At 38.6% G+C, this 26,818-nt stretch overlaps 1 protein-coding gene across 2 annotated transcripts; it reads left to right on the top strand.

Annotated features, from left to right (window-relative positions):
* The first annotated feature begins 9,143 nt into the window (after positions 1–9,143).
* Positions 9,144–26,361, top strand: LOC126323578 (protein mono-ADP-ribosyltransferase PARP12-like). Of its 2 annotated transcripts, none has more exons than XM_049994694.1 (2): positions 9,144–9,202; positions 25,707–26,361. In XM_049994694.1, exons 1-2 carry the CDS (start codon positions 9,151–9,153, stop codon positions 26,273–26,275), a joined length of 621 nt encoding a protein of 206 aa, XP_049850651.1. In that variant the 5' UTR covers positions 9,144–9,150; the 3' UTR covers positions 26,276–26,361. The 2 variants fall into 2 exon arrangements, with proteins under 2 accessions (XP_049850651.1, XP_049850652.1); XM_049994695.1 differs by lacking the exon at positions 9,144–9,202 and adding an exon at positions 25,401–25,447.
* The last annotated feature ends 457 nt before the right edge of the window (positions 26,362–26,818 follow it).

The following is a 26,818-nucleotide window of genomic DNA, read 5'->3' as shown; positions in this document are numbered from 1 at the left end:
CCTCGCCGATACCCCAGGAGCAACAGTGTCCCTAATTTGCTGGGAATTGGCGGTGCGGTCCCCTACGGCACTGCGTAGGATCCTACGGTCTTGGCATGCATCCGTGCGTCGCTGCGGTCCGGTCCCAGGTCGACGGGCACGTGCACCTTCCGCCGACCACTGGCGACAACATCGATGTACTGTGGAGACCTCACGCCCCGTGTGTTGAGTAATTCGGCGGTACGTCCACCCGGCCTCCCGCATGCCCACTATACGCCCTCGCTCAAAGTCCGTCAACTGCACATACGGTTCACGTCCACGCTGTCGCGGCATGCTACCAGTGTTAAAGACTGCGATGGAGCTCCGTATGTCACGGCAAAATGGCTGACACTGACGGCGGCGGTGTACAAATGCTGCGCAGCTAGCGCCATTCGACGGCCAACACCGCGGTTCCTGGTGTGTCCGCTGTGCCGTGCGTGTGATCATTGCTTGTACAGCCCTCTCGCAGTGTCCGGAGCAAGTATGGTGAGTCTGACACACCGGTGTCAATGTGTTCTTTTTTCCATTTCCAGGAGTGTATATATGCTTTGCATAGGTGTTTGTGGGATTTCAGTGATGCTGGTTACAAAAATAAGCAACATATTGGTGCTCCTTCTGACCGTCATTTGCGATCAGAACATAAATAGTTTGACAATATCTGAGCTGCAGGGCAAAATTTATTGAGTTAGGAGCACATATACAACTGAATTAAGAAGAATACATGCAAATGTAATTCTAGCTGTAGAAATGCTCTTGTCTAAAATCCCATCGTTCGCATTGGCCCACTTTTTTTTTTAAAGGAAAATTGTTGACAGGAGGGATGGCTTCGCAAATCAAGAAGCTATATTCCTTACTCAATATTTATCTATTTAAAACGTCGCAGCAGTGCTCCCCACTCACATATGTTTGAAATTTGAAACACGGCCATGTTCAAGAGAGTAGTTTGCAAACCATTCTCTTCTTAAATGTGGCCTGCTTCAAATATTTACTGCTGTTAATGTTAATAATTAATACTGTCAATAACTATTGGTGCCAGTGAAAAAGCGTCATCACCAATTGAAACCGCATCTTATTACATGCCGAGTGTTCCCGATTGTAATGCATGCAATATGATATGTAATTTCAGTTCTGGCGACAGTGCTTCATGCATTACAATATCTGTATTCCTTATCGCATAATTAACTCTGTTTAGAAAAAACGTTAACAGTTCTGATGACATTCTAAGATAATTGAAAGAACTTCTTTGGTCTTCCATTACAAATTATTTCAGCAAGGATGCTGAGCAACCGAGCTGATGTCTTTTCTTCATCCAGTCACGAATCGAAACATGTTTCTTACTTTTATTGTATGCAGCGATTCCACGCAACAAGCTTTAACTCCATCACAACTCGTGCGACGTGCAGGTGCCAAAACTTTCATTTCAGACACGACTCAAGAACCCACAAAACGACGAAACTGAAGTACATACTGGTTTCACCGCGTCTACAAATGGCGCCATTGTTGTATAGGAGCAACTAGGTAAATCGAGTGCTCCGTTGCCACATAAACCAGGTTACCGATAGAGGTCTGTTCGGTAGTAATCGTTTCTTCATCATATCGCTTGGACTAAATGTCACTGTGACAACAGTGTGTATTTACAGTCGCAGGCCAAGGAAAAATATCCTACTCGTAGGCAGAAGATTGGAACACAAGAGGTAGAAGAACTCGAGTAATTCTCATGTTAACTTTTAAACCACACTTAGGTAGCCTAATATTAAATATGGACATCTGTCCTCCCGGTCGAAATTTTGTTATCAGTGAATTCCAATAGAGAATTTTGGTGAAGTCCTTTTGTTTCAGAAATGGACGTACGTATGATAAACTACACGCTGAATGAAGTTCAGTGTTCGCTTCAAAAGTGGACACCTACACAACAGCCTGGTTTCAAAATCTGACATTTGCTGAATAAGCCACTGTGACCAATGGTAAGACCATACATGATCACATGACCTCGAAAATCAGACATGGTAACAGCGAGTGCCAGCTAATAAACGTGTTAAACCGTACTTCAGGTTTGAAGCGTTTTTATAGTACTATTCCTAATAATAACTGTTAAATGAGTGAAGTGGAAGGAAATGTTTCACCAGCCTCAGAAGGAAAAGCCAGAAAGAGGATTCAGCAACCTGGAATAGGGAAAGAAAAACTGAAAAGAGACAAAGATAAGGATTGCTTGTGATCTACACTGTTCCATTGCAAGTAACTATTAATTGCGGGAAATAATTTTGATGTCAGAAGCGATGTACAGTATGTAGGAAGAAATCTCTTAAGAGTTTTAACTGGCCTTATGCCAAGAGTTTTCGAGATACAAAAAGTAGTAATATAGGCCTTATTACTGACTGAGAGATGGGCAGATTCTTAATCGTTACTGATTGCTTCTGCTATTCTTGTGATAAAATCTGAGGGCGTGGGTTGGGTTATTAGCTAAGGGGGCACAGGGGAAGCGGTGAGAGAGTCACTGCTTTGAAAATACACACTACAATACAAGATAAATAATTATTAAAATGCAACACTTTAACCAACAAAGCAGACATGTTTCCAAACCCAGTGCCATCAGTATCTTATAACACTGCTGAACACTGTTTTCTTTGCCAATGATTTTTAAGGACCACATTGCTTTGCTGAATGTGAATTTGGTACAGGTTGACATTTATTTATGAATATAAACATACAACAATGTCATGTCTGAGCAGGCATATCCTGGTCTCAAGTTCATGATTACTGTCTCAAATAACACCAAAATAACGTATCAAGTATTGTAATTAATTACTTTGCATTACTTCATAACAAAGAAAACATTATGCCTACATTCAGTGAAACTATAGCAGTTACTCCTTCTTGAGACGATGTCGGTTTGATTTTATTTTGTACCGGTCTTCAGGACAATCGCGTTGGAGGCACCAACAGTAGTCGGCCAACACATGTGTGTCCCACCTTTTTGATATCTCCCATCATCTTAATTTCTTGGTGGAACCTCTCCCCTTGCTCCTAGCTGTAATCGCCTAAATTATCTGGAAATCTTGATAAGTGGCTGTGGAGGAAATGCACTGTGATACTCATATTATCACCGAACTTTTTAAAGGCTGCACAGTTTGTCTGTAAGTGCCTGCCTTATGAGTAACTAAGAAGTTTTTCACAACTAAGATATAACAACACCAGGTCAGCAATTCTGAAACATTCATGAAATTTGTCACGTTGGAATCATTCGTGAGTTTGCGAATCTGTGGCCCATCAGGTACACCTGTTTTCAATTTTTTAATTCCCAGTGCAGGAAAAAATCTAAATGTATATTTGAAGCAATTGCCTCCTTTATCTAGGGCCGTAACAAGTTCCTTCATCAGTCCTAGTTTTATATGTAATTGCCCCTGACAGATATAGGCTGCACCTACAATGTAGACGTTCCCTCCTTAAAGGCCATGTCACTTTGCTCCAATGATTTTGTTTTGCTCTGCTGCCATTTAAGCATATAAAACAAGAGTACTTTGTGCAACCTCACTGCTGGCCAAGCAAGATGTTTATCATCTTCATATCACAACAAATAGACCATGTTCATGATAGCGTAATTTCTACAATATAGTTTTGATAATTTCATATTCCTCGTTCAGTTTTGTTGAGTGGTCAATGGGAATCGATGAAAAGATGTTACTATTATGAAGCAATACACATTTAAGGCTTCTGGTGGAGCTAACTACAAAAAGTCGCCAGTCTTTTGGTTGATATACCTGTAACCCCATCTGAATGAGTAGAGTGGGAATGTTCTTGCAGAGGACTGATGACCTCAGGTGTTAATACCCATAGTGCTCAAAGCCATTCGAGCCAATTTTATTGCAATATACAAATTCTTTGTCTTGCCTGAAGTATTGCAGAAAATCTGCCTCTCTTGTACGGTGTACTGAAATTTTCACTTTGACTAAGAGAGTAGCTTCCCTTTAACCTGGGTACCAGAAGTTCTACTCCATCTTTGAAAATTAAAATATTGTATTAGATAATTTAGTTTCTCTTGAGTGAACAGTACAAGTGTGGAACTTTCTCCTTCACATTCACGTTCACTGCTGACATTTCTTTTGCACTACATATCCTGTGTTTCTTCAGGTCCTGACACCCCAAGTTCAGTTAGTTTAGTAAACACTGGAATAGGAACTTCCTCATTGTATGCCACAGGTCTCCTGGCTGATTCTAAATTTGGATACTCCCATTTACATTTTTTGAATCGACTGAACCTTTGACATCTACAACACAAAAGTAACAGTCTTCGTATAGTTTTTTGGCTCGCGCTAGACCATTGACACACCGAAATTTAAACATTCTCTTTGTTTTTTTTCCCCGTATTGACACTTTACACAATTTTTACAAACAGCGTGGGGAGCACATTGTCTATCACGGTCTCCAAGCTGTATCCCAAAACATGCAAGGTATGAAATCTTTAGGAAGTGTGTGATGTTCCATCTTTGTCTCTGAAGGCAATATTCGCACAAAATATAACAAGAACGCATTGGCGTTGCTTAAGCAGCCTCTTCGTGAAGAACCCATATTTTCCTGAAACGGATAAAAGAAGTAAACAAAATAAATTTTAAAGAATTTAATAGAACACTTACTTGTGAAATATTAAAGAGTGAAAAAGTTAGACGAAAATAAAGATAACGATACTGGTGGAAAATAAGCATCTATGGGACACTTAATTAAAATACGAAAACATAAGTATCTTCAGAGCTATAGTCAATTCGGGAAAAGTAAAGCGATATTCGGATTCATGACCTCTGAAATATAATACATGTGTTCAAATACCTTTGCAAATTATTTTTTTTTGTAAATCCATGTAATTAGTATCTTAATGGAGAAACATTGATTTTAACTGCTATTATATATGGTTCTGTTTCCGTTTTTGTATAATTTCTTCAACTGTTAAATGTTCCTACTATCCTCATATAACAATTTACAATTGTTGTAGTGAGTTCATTGTTTCGTGCATCCAGGTATTTCGCAAAAGGCCTCCTACAGTAACCTACATGTAACCATGGAGTTGGTTGTCAGTGTTCCTCACTACCTATGTGATCAAAAGTATCCGGACACCAGGCCGAAAATGACTTAGAAGTTCGTGGCGCCCTCCATCGGTAATGCTGGAATTCAATATGGTGTTGGTCCACCATTAGCCTTGATGACAGCTTCCACTCTGTCAGGCATACGTTCAATCAGGTGCTGGAAGGTTACTTGGGAACGACAGCCCATTCTTCACGGAGTACTGCACTGAGGAGAGGTATCAATGTCGGTCGGTGAGGCCTGGTATGAAGTCGGCTTTCCAAAACATCCCAGAACTGTTCTGTAGGATTCACTTCAAGACTGTGTGCAGGCCAGTCCATTACAGGGACGTAATTGTCTTTTAACCATTACGCCACAGGCCGTGCATTATGAACAGGTGCTCCATCGTGTTGAAAGATGCAATAGCCTTCCCCGAATCGCTCTTCAACAGTGGGAAGCAAGGAGGTTCTTAAAACATCAATGTAGGCCTGTTCTGTGATAGTGCCACGCAAAACTACAGGGAGTGCAAGCCCCCTCCATGAAAAACACGACGACACAATAACAACATCGCCTCCGAATTTTACTGTTGGCAGTACACATGATGGCAGATGTTCACCGGGCATTCGCAACACCCACACCCTGTTATCGGATCCCTACACTGTGTACTGTGAAACGTCACTCCACACATCGTTTTTCCACTGTTCAATCGTCTAATGTTTACGCTCCTTACACCAAGCGAAGCGTCGTTTGATATTTAACGGCGTAATGTGTGGTTTATGAGCAACCGCTGGAACATGAAATCCAAGTTTTCTCACCTCCCGCCTAACTCTCATAGTACTTGCAGTGGACCCTGATGCAGTTTGGAATTCCTGTGTGATGGTCTGGATAGATGTCTGCCTATTACACATTACGACCCTCTTCAACTGTCGGCGGTCTCTGTGAGTCAACAGACGAGGTCGGCCTTGACGCTTTTGTGCACTATGTGTCCCTTCGCGTTTCCACTTCACTATCACATCGGAAACAGTATACCTAGGGATGCTCAGGAGTGTGGAAATCTCGCATACAGACGTATGACACAAGTAACATCCAATCACCTGACCAATTTCGAAGTACTTGGGTGCCGAGGAGCGCCCCACTCTGTTCTCTCACGATGTCTAATGACTACTGAGGTGGTTGATATGGAGTACCTGGCAGTAGGTGGCAGCACAATGCACCTAATATGAAAAAAGTATGTTTTTTAGGGTGTTCGGATGCTTTTGATCACATAGGAACTAAGGGCTTAAAGGAAACTCGACCACATTTAAATACATTATTGCCAACCAATGCAGTAACAGTCTGCAAGTCCGTCGTGAAACATTCTTCAGGGTGTTAACACTAGTAACCAAGCAGTGTCATAGGTCTGTTCAAAAACTACTAGAAAGGTAACTCTCATGTCCCAGTAGAAACCCGAGGTGGAATGCAGAAAAAGGTGATCAACAGAAAGTCACTCGGGTGTTTTCCTGAAAAGTTTTCTGCACACAGTTTAACACAGAGTTTTCTGACCGAAGTGTGGCAAACGTATTGAACTGGGAATTATCTGGTTGGTGACTAAGTTCGTAGCGTTTTTATTTTGTGTGTTGTTGTTCCGGTTGCTATAGGTTCATTTATCGATTGTCATTTTTTATTTGCAGTTCAGGTGTTGATATTTGTATTTACGTGTTGCCATTCCGTTATTTTGAGATAGTGAGAGGAGCTATAGACGCTAGAAAGTGGAGTGCCAGGTGGAAAAACCTGAACACTTACGACATATTCTTCCGTTTGAGTTTTTTAGAGCAGCGACAGCGTCAGAGACAGAAACATTTGCGCCGTGTATAGGGATAAGGCCTTTAGGCAGGAGCACGGCGGGTGAGAATACTCAACCACAATAGTTGTATTCCCCCTCCCCCCTCGCCACACACACAAATACACCAGATGTAAATTCCTTTGATCCACATTCTATAAGAGGTATTTATTTTTTAAAAGGTAAGATTTTGTGCACGCTCTATACGGAGTCTTATCTCGCTATGTCATCGGTATGGACCCTACTCAAACACAGCAATTTCAGTTTCTCATTTCAGAATTGGACGGTCTGCAGAAATGCATTGCCAGCCAGTCGGCAACCAGTTGCCGACTTAGATAGCTTGCCCGCTGCCATCCTTTTTCGTTTGCATGCGACACATCTTCCGAAAGACGAAAAACCGAATTTCGGATACTCGGATTTTACACCACAAGAAAGAAATCGCTGAGTTCAGGACTTAACTGTCAAGCTATATTCAGTGTTAAATCAGAATAGATCTATGTTATTTTAGACATTTACTGAAGCTGTCGCAAACTGGTGCAATACCTGCGTAGTACGAGGCAGACACTAGGTTACTATCCCTGTCATGTGTACTCCTACTCTGTTGGCACTACTGTTTGGGGATTTTCCTTGCTACGCACAAGCGGGATCCTACGTAGAAAAAGTGTGTGGCGACACTGCTGCGACCAATGCAGTAACAGTCTGCAAGTCCGTCGTACTCCGAAACTACACAGTCGCGGCACTAACAGTTCTATAATTCCATGCGAAGCCGGGGAGGGTAGGAAGTGAATGGTGTGGAAGACGTCAGTGTCATTCTATCAAAAAAAGAAAGAAAATTGGGATAACGTCCCGTCGACATCAAGGTCATTAGGGACGATTCTCTGTTAAGGACTTTTAACTGAAGATTCAAACTTCGTAAGTTTCCACTCTCATTTATATTACCTTGGTAAACTTGAAAGTGAATAATTTCTTGGTAAGATTTTTTTTTTCTCCCATGACTAACAATGCGCTATAGGTAAGGGCAGTGCGAGTAAGTAGAGTGGTTTGCGTTGAGAAATGTTATCGCAATTAAAATGTTACGCGATTTCGATCGTTGGAAACATTTCATGTTTCCTGTGTCTAAATAGGAGAATACGGTACAGGCTCATGTAGAGTTAAGGACTACGAGAACCGTTCCACTGAGGAACACTGTGCGCTTGGCCAAGATAAGCAGTAATACGGTATATCAATTCACAGAGCCTATAAAATGTTTCGTGAAAGATTAAGTAACAAGGTACACCGAACCTCCTCAGCCGCGGCACTGACAGTTCTATAATTGAAGCAGAAAATTTAGAGAAAGTGCAATATGAGAAAGAAGTTGGCGTTTTCTAAACGTATCTACAGTACTTATAAGCGACTTTCGCTGGGCGTGGAACCCTGGGCAGTTGCAGGTTGCCTATCTAACGGCTTCCGGGGCAACAAAATTGTTTTTCAATATTTCATATAATTAGTTCCCAAATTTAAAAAGCTGACATGTTCTGATTATTACGACGTATAATCCTTGTTCAATACAGTAAGACAATTATTACAGGTATGAAGTTCAGAATATATATCGAGAGGCAGCGTTAACTCGTTGCGCGCAAATATCCAGAACACATTCATCAATTATTTGAGAATGGAAGCATTTAGTGACTTGCAACAAATTTCAGACATAATTTTAAACCACTGCTAACTTTTTCTCGCCAACGTCACCCACAAAATGAAGAAAGGAAAAAAAAAAGTTTATCGCTTACAACATTTTCACCGTTCATGTCGTAAAACTTCCGCATCTGACATGACGCTTTAATTTATTTCTTCTTTACAATTTGCTGCACTCGGACCTTTCGCAGACTGTATCCACATATAGCAGCGAATGTACCTGCAAAGTTCTATCATTGTACGATATGTAGTTCGAGAGATATGACCATATTACTACTGAGATGTGTAAAAAAAAAAAAAATAAAAACTAGCCACTTACCGAGAATATACTCATCCAGTGTTTTAAAATTGGAGCACTTGGCGACTTCTAACAAACGTTTAATATGATTTCAAACTTTTTCTCGATTACATACTTAACATCAAATATTTAACACATTAATTCATTTGTAAAAAAATCAGAAATTTAATGGTATTTTATCCATAGGAGTTTGATTTTTGAAAGAAGCGGTGTTTTAGGGCCGGCCTATTGGTATTACACGCGCAATTCTGAGTCCGTGTTTATTGCAATTGTGGTAAAAGTATATACAATGTTGGACTCGGTAGAGGCTGAAAACTTGTTATGCGTAGTAATAGTGCATGGTAAATGTACATTCTAAATGATTTTCAAAAAAGTTAAATATTTAAGGTGCCATATACATTGGCAAATGTATTGAAATGACACTCCAAATTTATCTTATTAATATAACTGTGCAGTTTTGTCTGTATCCCATTTATATACAGGGGGGGCAGCAAAGGACCACTGCCTTCTGGTGCTCCTACTTCAGTGTTGTTTGCATCTGTCATCAATCCAATTTTATGTCTAGAATTTGTTTATGATACTTCCCCAACCTGTATCCTGTTATGTGAATCTGATTTCAACAACTTTATGGTACATCTTGAATTTCTAGTGCTTCCAATTTACATAGAATATATTTTTTGATTAACAGTAGGACGTAATCGTTCAGTTTTAGAAACAGCTAAATAGATACCGGCCACACCTATTTAATTTTCAAATTACCAGTATTTCTGTAATGTAATCCATTGTTATTGTTTCTATACCTTGCCTGTTTGAAAACCATGTTGAACACTATGTGGTGCTGGGGTTAATGTAGCTTCTTCTCCTTCAGCTGCTGCAGTAATTGAGCTACCAAATTGTTATGATTAGAGTAGATATTTATTGGTGCACATAATCATGTAGTACACAAACAGTAAATCTGATGTAGGACACGTCAATGTACAACAAAATATAATATTACAAGATTTAAATTTACATTAATTACACTATTTTTACATTAAATGTGCAATAAGTTATGATGTACGGAGTACCTATTGGTCAAGTGGAAAGGGAATATATTGTACTGTACAAGTAGATTGATTTCCAGTTCTAAAGGAACTGTTGCAAAAGAGAAAAGAAGATCTCCATGTTTTTTTAATAAGACTGTCTGTGATGCTGTCTATTCCAACTGATAGGTTCATTTTTAATGTTCTGATAACCGACAGGGCTTCTTTCTGGGTTATTATAAAGAGAAAGTGCGAAGCACAATTTATGTTCGTATTTTCAGGTGATACTGGACGATATTAATGCAAGATTTGACTTGAGTGACAAATGCTCACTTACATTGTTAAAATAAGTATTGAACACATTTTCTATTTCTTCAGGATAAGTTTCGATCTCTCTCTCTCTCTCTATTAAGACAAAATGATGTGAGGTACAACATCCATACATATATTGAACTTCACATCTGTATAAATCAATCCATGTTTCCTTCCTTAAGACTCCCAACATGCCCAATGTTTTGATGGCTGATGTTCATGACTTCCCTTATTTATCGGTACTGTATCAATACTGATGTTGGATACATTTGTGATACTGGCGGGGAATTTATATTTGGCAGCAAGTTGCACACTGCAAATATGTCCATAGAATCATCTCTGTCTTTTGAAACTTTGTTGAAGTTACCATATTACAAAAAGGATAGTTGAAGTCAGTGTTAAATACTACACGAATTTTAAACGTTTTGTTCAGCTCTTTGATACCGTGTAGACTGCCTTTAAGTTTGTTAAAGAATAAATTTATGTTTGAGTTTGGACTTCTGTACAGGCAAATGATGTTTGTTTTTACTGAGGTTAGTTCTACAGCAGAAATTTCAAAACCACTTTCTTTTTCCTAATGGTTCCAAAGATTTTAGATGCTTTTAAGTTCCTGATTTTTTTGTCAGAGAAGAAAAACTCATTTGCTTTTAACATGGTAACAAACCAGAATTCATTTATGAAGACGACGGTCCTCCATTGATCTGCTGTCCAGCACATGTGTTGCTATGGCTGCTACCATTGCTACCTCCTGTGATGAGAGAGGAAAAGTACACTTAATAACACAAAATCACAAATATACATGATGGACCATCTTCCAGGTCTGTACAGTTACTAAGTGTCAGAAGTTCCATGTTACCATTTTATTTTTCAGACATATTCACTGTTAGCTGTGGACACTTGGCAGGAAAGCTTTGAGCTTCTCTTTGTATCCACTATTGTTCTTGAATATACTAATATTGTACTTGAACCATAACAATGTGGGCTTTTTAACTGTATACATACATACAAGTACATATGTACAAGTATTTTTGTTGGATGTATTGTCCAATTTAGTGATACAAATTTATTTCAAAGACTTGTGAATGAAACATTCTGGCCTCACTATATGAACTACATGAAGTGTATTCAGTCAAATGCAAAGGTGAAGCTTAGGGGTGAGTTCACAGCAGTTTTCCATAAGTTTAATAAACATAACAGAGACTTTAGTCATTAATAATATATTCTCCTTCACAATTTACAACAGTTTACCAATGCTGGGGTAACTATTTGATTTGGCAGCTATAGACATCACATGGTTTGAGGTGAAGAACTTGTCAAGCCATGTTTGGTGTGCATTTTCATCCAAAGGAAGTTCCTTGAAGGTTGTTAGGTAGAGAGCAGAAAAGGTGAAAATCTGAGGGCACACTATCAGGTGGACGGGAAATGGCATTAGTATTTTTTATCAGTCTATCAGAATGTGGGCATTGTATGGAGTAGCATCATTTCACCCAGACTCCATGGTCATTGTTCTTGGATTATGTGTGCAAGGTGTTTCAGTTGTTGACAATAAATGTCAGCAGTGATGGTTACACCTCAGAGAAGAAATTCATAATACACCATACCATTGCTGTTTCACCAGATGCATAGCATTACATCGATGCATGCAGGTCTTTGTACGGGAGTCATTACTTTGTTTGGGTTCAACCATACCTTTTTTTCACATTTTAGCATAAAGACACCATTTTTCGTAACCAGTAACAATGCAGGATAGGAATGGACATTCCCGTTTATGAGCCAATTGATGACGAACAAGCAGAGATTTACATATGGCCACCTGCAGATTTTTGTGATTTTGGCTTAAAGCCAATTTTTATACCTTTCCCATTGCATGCAAATGTTGCATGATGGTAGAATGATCACAGTTCATCACATTTGCCAATTCTTGAGTACACTGACGTGGATTATTGTGGATTATTGAATTTAAATGATCTTGATCAAATTCCAAAGGTCTTCCTGAACGTGCAGTCATTAATGTCAAAATGATCCTCCTTAAAACTTGAAAACCATTTTCTTACAGTGCATTATCATTACCATCTTGCAATGGCATTACCACAGTACAAAGCACAAATGCTTCTACCTGCCTCTGCTGCTGTCACCACTCTATTCACTCAAACAGAAGAATATGTCAGAAATTATTTCTACACTTGGCACTCGATTTTCTAGTGCCCACAGCTCCATTCACAATCTCAAAATAACAAAATGAAAATACGTAAATTTCAAAGATTTTAGGCCACAACAGTTCATAGTATCTATCAAAAACATACTTGCTTTTAAGTTCCTGATTTTTTTGTCAGAGAAAAATTCATTTGCTTTTAACATGGTAACAAACCAGAATTCATTTATGAAGATGATGGTCCTCCATTGATCTGCTGTCCAGCACATGTGTTGCTATGGCTGCTACCATTGCTACCTCCTGTGATGAGAGAGGAAAAGTACACTTAATAACACAAAATCACATATATACATGATGGACCATCTTCCAGGTCTGTACAGTTACTAAGTGTCAGGAGTTCCATGTTACCATTTTATTTTTCAGACATATTCACTGTTAGCTGTGGACACTTGGCAGCAAAGCTTTGAGCTTCTCTTTGTATCCACTATTGTTCTTGAATATACTAATATTGTTCTTGAACCATAACAATGTGGGCTTTTTAACCGTATACATACATACAAGTACATATGTACAAGTATTTTTATTTTTGTTGGATGTATTGTCCAATTTAGTGGTACAAATTTAATTCAAAGACTTGTGAATGAAACATTCCGGCCTCACTATATAAACTACATGAAGTGTATTCAGTCAAATGCAAAGGTGAAGCTTAGGGGTGAGTTCACAGCAGTTTTCCATAAGTTTAATAAACATAACAGAGACTTTAGTCATCAATAATATATTCTCCTTCACAATTTACAACAGTTTACCAATGTTGGGGTAACTATTTGATTTGGCAACTATAGACATCACATGGTTTGAGGTGAAGAACTTGTCAAGCCATGTTTGGAGTGCATTATCATTATCATCTTGCAATGGCATTACCACAGTACAAAGCACAAATGCTTCTACCTGCCTCTGCTGCTATCACCACTCTATTCACTCAAACAGAAGAATATGTCAGAAATTATTTCTACACTTGGCACTCGATTTTCTAGTGCCCACAGCTCCATTCACAATCTCGAAATAACAAAATGAAAATATGTAAATTTCAAAGATTTTAGGCCACAACAGTTCATAGTATCTATCAAAAACATACTTGCTTTTAAGTTCCTGATTTTTTTGTCAGAGAAAAATTCATTTGCTTTTAACATGGTAACAAACCAGAATTCATTTATGAAGATGATGGTCCTCCATTGATCTGCTGTCCAGCACATGTGTTGCTATGGCTGCTACCATTGCTACCTCCTGTGATGAGAGAGGAAAAGTACACTTAATAACACAAAATCACATATATACATGATGGACCATCTTCCAGGTCTGTACAGTTACTAAGTGTCAGGAGTTCCATGTTACCATTTTATTTTTCAGACATATTCACTGTTAGCTGTGGACACTTGGCAGCAAAGCTTTGAGCTTCTCTTTGTATCCACTATTGTTCTTGAATATACTAATATTGTTCTTGAACCATAACAATGTGGGCTTTTTAACCGTATACATACATACAAGTACATATGTACAAGTATTTTTATTTTTGTTGGATGTATTGTCCAATTTAGTGGTACAAATTTAATTCAAAGACTTGTGAATGAAACATTCCGGCCTCACTATATAAACTACATGAAGTGTATTCAGTCAAATGCAAAGGTGAAGCTTAGGGGTGAGTTCACAGCAGTTTTCCATAAGTTTAATAAACATAACAGAGACTTTAGTCATCAATAATATATTCTCCTTCACAATTTACAACAGTTTACCAATGCTGGGGTAACTATTTGATTTGGCAACTATAGACATCACATGGTTTGAGGTGAAGAACTTGTCAAGCCATGTTTGGAGTGCATTATCATTATCATCTTGCAATGGCATTACCACAGTACAAAGCACAAATGCTTCTACCTGCCTCTGCTGCTATCACCACTCTATTCACTCAAACAGAAGAATATGTCAGAAATTATTTCTACACTTGGCACCCTGTTTTCTAGTGCCCACAGCTCCACTCACAATCTCGAAATAACAAAATGAAAATATGTAAATTTCAATAGCAACAGTGAACTACAAATAAATGAACCCATAGTAACTGGAATACCAACATGCAACATAAAAATGCTACGAACTTATTCACCAATCAAATACATATGCACTGTTGCCAAACATTTATTCGGGAAAGTAATACTCATCTGCTGTTGCCAGAATTTTTTTGGGACCCTGATGCAATTTTTCTGAACCTTAGTTGACACTTAAAAGGTTTTGTACCATTTGTCAAAAAAATTACTTGCATGGCCAGTCTGAGAACATTTTTCCACACAAGCTACTGATTATTCCCCCCCCCCCCTTTTCCCTCATAAACTTTCACCTGTGTCAGTTTTCACTACTAAGTGTGATATATCTTCAGAGCAAAAGAGCACATCACAAAATTATGCACCGAGTACATAAATAACTCCAGTGTATTTTATGGAGGTCTGATGTTTGTGGAAATCCATAAGGCATTATGATAAATTTCTTGCTAAAGGTAACTGAATTTTCGTTGACAGACCCAAAGGAAAAATTGGAATTAATGATCCTCATAGATTATAACAGACGCATTTTATTGTACTGTACATGCAATGTGAGTTAGCGCTTGGTTTGAGAGATTTTGGGAGTAGAGAAATAGGTGTCATCCCTTATGTATGTTCTTAGTATTTCCAATGAAAAGTACCAAGCTACATGGTGTGTACTGATATAGCACAGTTAATGTGTCAGTCTATTGTTTTTGGCTCGTTTTATATGGATAAAGGTTCTTCCTTATAATTAAACCTACAGAATGCACAATACATACAAGTTGTGTGTATGCGCAACCACAACACAACATAAAATATGAAAACACAGCTCCAAACAAAGGATTTGGACTGGTTTTGAAATACGTAAAATTAGAGTTTATCTGTAAAATTAAGAGGTTATCTATTAGTGTAGAATATGTTTACCCCTAGCAGACATACGGCAGTATGTGAGACTGTTTATCATGATGTCCAAGAGTTTCATAAAAGTGAACTCCATTCTTTGTATAAAGCTGCTCTTAGCCCAGTTGAAGACTCAAGGTAGGATGCTACTTTTAGCCTGTGTCCTGAGAGCATCTCAAGCATGTTCTCTGATATTGTCTTGGATAACATACTGACTGCATCATGTGCTTACGTTTTTTCATTGAAAATATTAATATGTTGAATGAACTTTGTGTGGAACTATTATGTTAGATGAATTCAGTACCTATTGCACTGATATAAAAATACAGATAATTTAGGATGTCACATCCATAGATCTGCATGGCATTCCTCCTCATGGAAATACATGGAAGGACTGTACTGTGAGCTCACTTAAAAAAAATTATATACTCCCCTTCTGACACCAGACAACACATCACCTCAAGTCACTGTTTTATTGAAGTTACATGCATGGCATAAGTTCTTGGTTTTTTCATAAAAAAAACACATTTGCTTCCGAGATGGTAGCAAAACCAGTATTAACCATGAAGAAGATGGCTGTTCAGTGCTTGCGTTGCTGCGGCTATAACAGTTGCTACCTTTTGTGATGAGAGATGAAAAGTGCACTTAATAACACAAAAATTGTCAGTTAGCAGATGTTGTACAACCCTGACATGAATGAAATGCAACAAAGCCTACAAGTTTTTCCATTAATATGTGGGCCTTGCGAAAGACGAAGTATTACCTCAAAAATTAGATGAAACTGATCCTTTCTGTATTCTACATCTAATTCAAGTACTTTTCTGCTATTAGGAAGCACTTATACTCAAAGTTATGCTGCTTAGTAACTACTTACATAATGTTTTGTGGGTGGTATTTGTGGCTGAATGGTCAGTATCCAGATTCTGCATAAGAAGAGTATCAGATTCATCACCAACAGATTCATCAGCAATTTCTTGGAAACTATTAGGTGCTATTAACTCCATCTTAATTGAAGTGATTCTGATTCCTAAGACTTCAGTTCAGTGCTTTGCAGGAGTGGTTTATAAGTATCTCCTTAAGGAAAGCAAGCAGTATCACAAACAGAAAAATCCATCATAAAAGCTTCAAAGAGAATGCCAATGATACAAATTTTAGTTTGATCATCTTTAAGAAATCAAATGACAGGGGAAAATTCATAGAAGCAATGAAGTGATTGATTAGTGTCATTTCTCTGTGGTAGATATGGATGTACAAAACATATCAAGTGTAGATTTCAACAGCAGCATACACAGTTTTCTTTTGTTTTTGTGGATACATAATTTGACTGCTTACTCCACACAGGATAGGATGATTATTAATTGAGGCTTGTCCTATATCTACCCTCATCGCCATATTTCCAAATTTGCGTGAAAGTACCAAAAAGTTGCTGCAGTGAGACTGCCAGAAGATAGCCTTCATTCTTGAAGATGAAAATTTGCAGCATCTGGCTGTTCATGGTGTTTCAAGCAAGCTAATGTAACGGTTGCATTTATTATGGTTAAAAATATTCATCATAAGTTAATGGAAAGGATACATTGTCACTCACAGCATAGAGGAGACTCCACTCAGCATTTAAGGGGAGCTGGAATTTAAATGTTTTTTTAATATATTTATGGATTTTATCCCAATTTTCATTTTATTTTTTGTGTAATCTGCGCCTATTTAAAATGTTGAAATTTTCCCATGCATTACTCCAGGATCAAATGAAGTTAGTAACTGTTTGTACAGTAGTACACAGGCAAAACCGTTTTGTTTCTCGTGGTAGCACTGTTGAAAACAATATAGTCACTTTTGATCATGCAAACCTATGTAGTATGTGGAAGTAGTGGACAATGTGAGTAATGGAAAGGTAGTAGACTTCCTTCTGACAAAACATTTTTATTGGTAAATCAGTGACCCAAGCATATCGTATATGTGGAATGGAGGCCTCTGCAGCTACTGAAATTTTCTGTTGGGCCATGTATGAAAAAGGAGTTTGTTAATCTAAATTTTTAGGTAATGGGACCCAAAAGGTTACAGAAGTGGAGTAGCACGAAAGTGGAGTGTCTGGATCATGGCCAAAAGAGGATGGGCATCCGGTTGAGGGCATTAAAACTAAATTTGAGAATTTCTGGGCAGGAAGGAGCACCGGTCCCCGGTTCGAATCCGCCCGGCGAATTTGTGTCGAGGTCCGGTAAGCCAGCCATTCCGTGGATGGTTTTTAGGCAGTTTTCCATCTGCCTCGACAAATGTGGGCTGGATCCCTTTATTCCGCCTCAGATACACTATGTCAGCGATTACTTTGCAAACAAGTTCTTCACGTACGCGTACACCACCATTACTCTACCATGCAAACATAGGGGTTACACTCGTCTGGTGTGAGATGTTCCCTGGGGGTCTACCAGGGGGGCCGAACCACACAATAACCCTGGGTTTGGTGTGGGGTGGTGGAGGGGTGAAATGGACTGCGGTAGTCGTCGTGGGGTTGCGGACCACTGCGGAGCCTCTCCGTCGTTTCTAGGCCACCGGTTAACATGACATAACATAACATTGAGAAACAAGAAACTTTCTGATGGTGAAACTATTAATTGTAGGCTTGAAGGCAAATTTATAAATTCGTTACAACAATACAGTGGGATGCCTGTTAGGAATAACACTGATGGGTTGTTTAGAATGTGCAGGCAGTATGAGCTACATTCGTCCTGTCTACAGATAACAAACCAATATACCAAATTTACCATCCCAGACCAGATTCAAGGTGCTAGTTACACAATGCCCAATATTCAAACACTTCCTATAGCCAGAAGCATTGCATACCAGCAGCAGCGACGGAAGTCATAAAACCAATTTACAAAGACCTAGAATATCCTGATTTGTGGACTTAGGCTTTGAATCCAAATGAGTCCTTCAATAATCCCATATGGACATACGGACTCACATCCCATAAAATGTTTTGTTTGGAGGACAACATTAAGATTGCGGGGGAGGGGGGGGGGTGAGTCGTCTGTGATGTTTTTATTGCTTTTAATGGGGGCAAAATGCTACGGCATATAGGAATTCAGAGAACTTCATTGGTATCGTGTTACTTGCACCATATTTCGTATATTGATTTGTTTTCTGTAGACTGGAGGAATGTAACTCATACTGCCTGCACTTTCTGAACAACCCATCCTAACAGCCATCCCACTGTACTGTTGTATCTAATCTATAATTTTACCTTGATAAAGCACAGAATTCAGTAGAAATAATCACTAAGAGTCCATAAGGGAGAAGAATGTGATCAATGAAAAATCTATTCCCTAAATCTCAAGAACCACTTGGAGTAAATTATTCAAACTTTAATGGAGTTAATACGTAGATATACTGAGTCTAATAAATGAAAATAAAAACACAATGAATAATTAAAATTATTTTGGAGAATGTACAAAAATTACACAAAACTTTAACCTTACAGTTAAAAAATTATATTTCCCAAACCAATAGCTGAAGTGCAATGATTTTAGTTCAGTACACCGAGAACATAATGTGCAGTGTTCTGTAAAAGTTTCATGTCCATTGCTGGAACTAGCAAACATGCAAACACAAGCACAAGTCCTGTGCATATTACCACTTTCTCAGACTGCTGTAGCCATACTGTAGACTGCATCTGATATGAGCAGCAATTTGGAGAGGATAGAGGTGGCAAGAAGGTGGCATGGGGTGAGGAGGGGAAAGATTAGCAAAGCAGGGGTTGGAGAAGATGTGCTGCCTGTAGAAGTGTACTGAGACATGGAGGAGGGTGGTGACGCAAAAAAAGTAGAGAAGGGTAAAAGACTAGTAGTGCATTGATGGAATAAGAGACGTTGATAGTCATGGAGTAGGGGACAGGTAGCTGGAGGGCTGAGAACCTTCACTAGTCCCAGTCCTACCTATTCCCTTTCCTGCTCCCACTCCGCCACTCCCACGCCTTCTGTTCCACCAATGAACTTATTAGCCTTTCCACTTCACTACTTCAATCTTCTCCCCTCTCCTTCTTCCACTCCCCATCCCTCCAACACAGCCTCTTGAATATGCGCCTAGCAGCCCTATCCTGTCCCTACCACATTCCTGCATGTTCTCGCAAGCAGCACATCTTCCCCCACCCATACCCTGCTATCCCTCTCCTCATTGCCTGATGTCTCCTCCTTGCCCCACCACCAGCCCTAATTGCTGCTCACGTCAGTTGCAGTTGCAGTCCACAGTGCCCAGAAGCAATGACCATCCATTCTTGACTTTTCATTGTTTTGTTTTCATCATTAAGTATTGTTGATATGTTAAGTTCAGAGGAAAAATTTCTGAACCATTCCTCATACCACAGGGTGATTGTCTGTTGCCATTACTGTTCAATTGTGTACTGGAATACGTAGTGGGAGAATGGTATGGGGATAACCCAAAGAACGTAAAAACTGGAAATGTGAAAAATGGCATAAGTTTAAACTGCTTGGGATTTGCTGATGATCTTGCCCTTCTAGCCAACAATGTTAAAGAAACTAGACAATAAGTCAAATCACTACAACAAATAACACAGAAAATTGCCCTTAGATCATCATTTAAAAAACACAGATTACGGTGATTGGTCCACCACTTGCAAACAAAGTTACTACAGAAGAACAGGAAATTAAAATTGTTTATAAATTTAAATATTTACATGGAATGATAACATACAATCTAAATGAGAAACCACCATGACAAAATAGAATAAAAAACTGAACAAATCAAATTACATTACCAAAAACAAAAACACCTATATTTAGCTGCAAAATTAAAGCATTATGAAAATGTTACACAGCCAGAAATAACATATGCAGCTGAAATGATCTTCAGATTAGCCAATACAGCAGAAATTGAGAAAGTACTAAAGATATGAAGTAAAATATTTAGGGCATGCATAAATAAACAACATCAAATAACTGGACACTGGAGAACACCTTCAAATGAAACAGTATAAAAGAAAACAGAACCAGTAATGAGCACGATTCGGAAGAAAAACATCTCATTCTTCAGACATCTGATGAGAACACAAGAAAACAGAATTAGTTAGAGAATTATAGAATCTTTTTTAGAGTAGTAAGAGCAACATTAAATGGACCACAGAAATTAAGGAAATAACTCCAATATATGACCTAAAAAAAACAAATAAAGAAAACCAGGTAATGCATGATACACAAATGGAGATCGATAAAAGCAATACAGCAATAGTGATCTCAGACGAAGCAAGAAAGAAAATGTCTGAAACAGTGAAGAAGTATAGAGCAAAACACCCTTCAGGTAATAATAAAATTGTAATAATCCTTGTATAACCACCGTGTTACTGAATTATCTTTTTGAGTTATTATTGAACTGAATTGTATTATTGAATAACACCTTGTATAAACTTTTAACAAGAGTGGCCCTATGAAGACAAAAGATTAATAATAATTATAGTAATAATAATAAATAATTCGTAGGTAATTCATTTTATTTTCCAAATAAATTTTAATCATACGGGCAATGTTCATCATTCAACACCTCGCATCACTGATGCTGAGATGTCTCAAACAGTGTGGCACAGAAATCACACATGTGGTTTGAAAAGTGTGTATGCATTTAATTGCTCCTGTCTACAATATGAAGTACATGGTTGCGAAATGCAGAAACATTAGTTGTGAAAATTATGTCTTGTAAATTTTAATAATCGTTGCATAACTATTGTATTATTCAATTATCTGTTTGCACTATTATTGAATAACAACAATTTATTGAATTATCTGTCTGCACTATTATTGAATAACAACAATTTGTATACATCTTTTGTATAATTGACTGGAGTGGTTCAATGGAGACAATAAAATAAATAATAATTATTATTGATAGGTAATTCACATTACATTCCGAAAATATTGTAATAATGAGGGTAAATAGTCTCCTTCAATGTTTCTCATTCAACATCTCACATCACAAATGCGTAAATGTCTCGTGCAGTGTGGCACACAAGTCATGCATGGGGTTGAATAGTGTGTAACTTTTCTGTTTGGAAATGCATTTAATTACTCCTGTCTACAATATGAAGTATGTGGTTGGGAAATGTGGAAACACTAGTTGTGAAAAATCAACGTCTTTTAAATGACAGCCATTCCTCACAAAAGAGCAGCTGTTTGCGGTACAGTGTTTGTATGTCTGCAAAGAATTGCCGTTTTAATTCACAAATCTTGACTCATATATTGTTTTTCAGCTGCTTGATAGTGACCAGTTTGTTGACATACACACATTTTTTAATAGTCCTGTTGTTCCATCAACAAGTCTTGAATACCGAACAACCTAACAAGAAAATATCACTAAGTTGACTTCATTACAAAAAAAAAAAAAGTTGGGGAGTGGGGGGGATAGAGAAAAAGCACATATGTGGACTATCAGCCCCAGCAGTCAATCCCTTGCAACTATTTGGGCCACAATTCTAACAGTGTGCAGTTACCATATTTTGAAAGTACAGCTTTTAAATTGTGCATCCACTGTTGTGTGTCACTTGCTCCACTCAAGTGCAGCCGCTTAATGCTGGAGTGCAAATTACTGTACTGAGTAGTGACAACCACTCAACCTATTCACAAGATGTTGAAGCAGGTGGAGAATGAGGAGGGAGAGTTTCACATGTCCCCAATGTGTTTTGAAATTTTGCTTGAGAACACATTACTTTCTGCAGAATGGGGGTAACACAAAATCAACAGAAATAAATCACCCCCAGCCCTTCTCTGCCCATCTCATCCTTCCCCCTCACTGTCAGTCCATTTGTTTCTGCCCCCCCCCCCCCCCCCCCCTCTCTTCTCATTATCCACTACCACTCCAGTAGGAGGTTATTGGTTCTTACCCAAAAGTACTTCTTTGCATATAGTATGTAACATGTGTGCTAAGTTTGGTTTAAATTGATCCAGGGGCTTAGAAGCCTTTTACCCACTGCTTTGCCTGCATACACTTACTTACATGCAAAAAAATATTTCACATTTATTTCATGTATTTCTCATATATTTGCACACACAATTCACCTGTACCTCTAAAAAAATTTCGATCTCACCTGTATCTCTAATGAATTTCAACCTGCAGTTTTGTTTTCACACAGCTAAGGGTTTATGATATTATATTTCCTGAACTGTGTTTTCCAATGATATAATTTTGCAGGTAAATCCAGTAGTATATGTGGCCGATGTCTGTAAAATGTTTTGTGAATAGAATAAGTAGCAAAGAAGTAATACATTAAAAGGGCATGCACAATGCTAAATTTTTAGTGTATGAACACTGGAAATGTCATAAGCGATAAACTTATATCCTTTCGTCATTTTGTGGGTGGCATGAGCAAGAAAAAGTCTTGAAAAGATTTGAAATTATGTGTAAAGTTTGTTGCAAGTCACAAAGTGCTCTCATTCTAAATACTGGATAAGTATAGACTGACTATTTGCACTTCCTGAGCTATGCTTATTTTTCACTCCTCTCCCACCCTTTTGAGAGGTAGGCAGTTCTTACCTCTGTAGTGACTCTTTCCAGATATAAGCGATGTTGTTGTTGTTTTGGTCTTCAGTCCAGAGACTGGTTTGATGCAGCTCTCCATGCTACCCTAACCTGTGCAACCTACAGCCTTCTGAATCTGGTAAGTGTATTCATCCCTTGGTCTCCCTCTGCGACTTTACCCTCCACGCTGCCCTCCAATCCCTTGATGACTCGGAACATGTCCTACCAACCGATCCCTTCTAGTCAAGTTGTGCCACAAAATTCTCTTCTCCCAAATTCTATTCAATACCTCCTAATTAGTTAGTGATCTACCCATCTAATCTTCAGCATTCTTCTGTAGCACCACATCTTGAAAGCTTCTATTCTCTTCTTGTCTAAACTATTTATTGTCCATGTTTCACTTCCATGCATGGCTACACTCCATACAAATACATTCAGAAATGACTTCTTGACACTTAAATCTATACTTGGTGTTCACAAATTTCTCTTCTTCAGAAACACTTTCCTTGCCATTGCCAGTCTACATTTTATATCCTCTCTACTTCAACCATCATCAGTTATTTTGCTTCCCAAATAGCAAAATCGTCTACTACTTTAAGTGTCTCATTTCCCAGTCTAATTCCCTCAGCATCACCTGATTTAATGAGACTACATTGCCTTATTCTCGTTTTGTTGTTGTTGATGTTCATCTTATATCCTCCTTTCAGACACTGCCCATTCCGTTCAATTGCTCTTCCAGGTCCTTTGCTGTCTCTGACAGAATTACAATCCCATCAGCAATCCTCAAAGGTTTTATTTCTTCTCCATGAATTTTAATTCCTACTCCAAATTTTTCTTTTGTTTCCTTCACTGCTTGCTCAGTATACAGATTGAATAACATAGGGGATAGGCTACAATCCTGTCACACTCCCTTCCCAACCGCTGCTTCCCTTTCATGCCACCTCAACTCTTTATAACTGCCATCTGATTTCTGTACAAATTGTAAATAGCCTTTCCCTCCCAGTATTTGACACCTGTCACCTTCAGAATTTGAAAGAGAGAATTACAGTCAACATTGTCAAAAGCTTTCTCTTAAGTCTACAACTGCTAAAAAAGTAGGTTTGCCTTTCCTTAATCTATCTTCTAAGATAAATCATAGGGTCAGTATTGCTTCGCGTGTTACGACGTCTTAACAGAATCCTCCCTGAGGTCAGCTTCTACCAGTTTTTCCATTCATCTGTACAGAATTCGCATCAGTATTTTGGAGCTATGTAAACAGGCAGGTTATGGCACTGCAGTCAGCAAAGCCTATGTAAGACAAGCATTTGGCGAAGTTGTTAGATCGGTTACTGCTGCTACAGTGGCAGGTTATCAAGATTTAAGTAAGTTTGAAAGAGGTGTTATAGTCGGCCCATGAACTATGGGACACAGCATCTCCAAGGTAGTAAGGTAGTGATGATGTGGGGATTTTCCCATACAACCATTTCATGAGTGCCCTGAATACCAGAAATCTGATAAAACATCAAATCTCTAACATCTCTGTTGCCAGACTGGGACCAACAACGACCGAAGAGAATTGTTCAGTGTGACAGAAGTGAAACCTTCTGCAAATAGCAGCAGATTTCAATGCTGGGTCATCAGCAACTGTCAGCGTGCAAACTATTCAATGAAACATCACTGTTATAGGCTTTTTGAGCCAAAGACCCACTCATGTACCCTTGATAACTGCACAACATAAAGCTTTATGCCTCACCTGGGCCTGTCAACACTGACAATGGACTGTTGATGACTGGAAACATGTTGTCTGGTCAGACAGGTCTCGTTTCAAATTGTATTGAACATATGGACGTGTATGGGTATGGAGACAACCTCATGAATCCATGGACCCTGCATGCCAACAGGGGAATGTTCAAGCTGGTGGAGGCTCCATAATGATGCGAGGCATGTGCATGTCTAGACATGACTCTTGACAGGTGACATGTACGAAGGCATCCTGTCTGATCACCTGCGTCCATTCATGTCTAGCCATCAAATTCCCCATACATGAACATTATTGAGCATATCTGGGATGCCTTGCAATGTGCTGTTCAGAAGAGATGTCCACCCCCTCGTACTCTTACCGATTTATGGATGGTTTTGGAGGACTCATGGTGTCAATTCCCACCGGAACTACTTCAGACATTAGTCGAGTCCATGCTACGTCCTGTTGTGGCACTTCTGGTGCTCGCGGGGTCCCCACACGATATTAGGCAGGTGTACCAGTTTATTTGGCTCTTCAGTGTATAACTGTAATTTATTGCACAGAGCTTTAACAATTCATGGCCTCAGAGGTCCATAGTATATATTACTAATGTATGCTTATTTACTCCAATACTTGGAGGGCAGTTTACACTAGATAACATGAAACATTATATTGAGACAAACATAGTCCCTATTAATGTTTCAAATACATCACCATCAATCAAGAATACAAACAAGCAGGATTAAAAGTCAGCACTAGTTACAAAACAGAAATGTGCACTTCCATGTACTGACACTGACTTCTTTTAATCACAGTGCATACATTTTTTAAATACTAAAATTTTTCTGGTGAAGCGGCAGTCAGGGCAACAACTCCAAGCACTGTTTAATATATTGGTAAGTGTGTCTTTTGCTAAATGTTTATTAGACTATAATTGGCCCATAATACTGTCTCTCACTTTGTACATCATATGGCATAGTGTGTCCTGTAGTAGCACAACAGCAATAATGTTGCAAGCTGAAATTATATTTCCTTTTCAAAGAAATGCAGGTATGAAAATGTAAAAATATGTTTGTGGCTATTGTAGTTAAACTACAGTGGCTCATATTTCTATGTTTGTATCTCTCCTGATTTCTTAATTAATTTCTGTCACAGGTGACTCAGCAATGACGGAATTAGCATTGAAGCATCTACATCCAAATTGGACATATAAATGTTCCAATGAAGTTGAAGTGGAAGAAATTGGTACCTTCGAAAAAAAAAGCATAACCCACTCTATGCCATGTGACTTGAAAGTCACATCAGTTGTGAAGGTTATGAATCCATATTTATGGAGCTGTTATCAGCTGAAAAAGGAAGAATACAAGAATCGATATGGCAGTGTTAGGGAAAAAACTCTGTATCATGCTACAAGCAAAAGTAATATTGACTCTATAATCAGCAGCAACTTGGATTGGAGACGTTCATGTCGAATCAGATTTGGTCAAGGTGTTAGTTTCAGTCCATCACCCAGTTATGCCAATACATATTGTAACAGGAGAAATGGCATTTACAGAGCAATGATTGCTGCAACTGTACTAGTTCATAATACTGCAGAAGGTAACAGCTGGACTACACTGCCTCCCACAGATATTGATACAACTGTTGGAAATTCCTTGCAAGTTTATGTTAAGTATAGTGACAATGAATTTTATCCACAATATGTCATTTACTACAATATTTGAGTTGTTCAATTTTTGCCATCCTTTCTTCATGAGTGTGTATATTTGAATAATGTTGCATGAATTCTATTTTGTAATAAAAAGAAAATTATTTTACTGCTCTCTCTCTCTCTCGATGATGTAAATAAAATAGAAAGAATCTTCCACATGGGAAAAATATATTAAAAACAAAGATTCCAAGACTTACCAAGCGGGAAAGCGCCGGCAGACAGGCACAATGAACAAAACACACAAACACACACACAGAATTACTAGCTTTCACAACCGATGGTTGCTTCTTCAGGAAGGAGAGGGAAAGACGAAAGGATGTGGGTTTTAAGGGAGAGGGTAAGGAGTCATTCCAATCCCGGGAGCCTTTAAATATGTCTGCTTGTGTCTGTGTATGTGTGGATGGATATGTGTGTGTGTGTGTGTGTGTGTGTGTGTGTGTGTGTGTGTGTGTGTGCGTGCGTGTGTGTGTGTGTGCGAGCGCGCGCGCGAGTGTACACCTATCCTTTTTTCCCCCTAAGGTAAGTCTTTCCGCTCCCGGGATTGGAATGACTCCTT

This window comes from Schistocerca gregaria, chromosome 2 (assembly GCF_023897955.1).
Source record: "Schistocerca gregaria isolate iqSchGreg1 chromosome 2, iqSchGreg1.2, whole genome shotgun sequence".
Classification (NCBI taxonomy): domain Eukaryota; kingdom Metazoa; phylum Arthropoda; class Insecta; order Orthoptera; family Acrididae; genus Schistocerca; species Schistocerca gregaria.
This window is presented reverse-complemented; position numbering and strand designations above follow the sequence as displayed.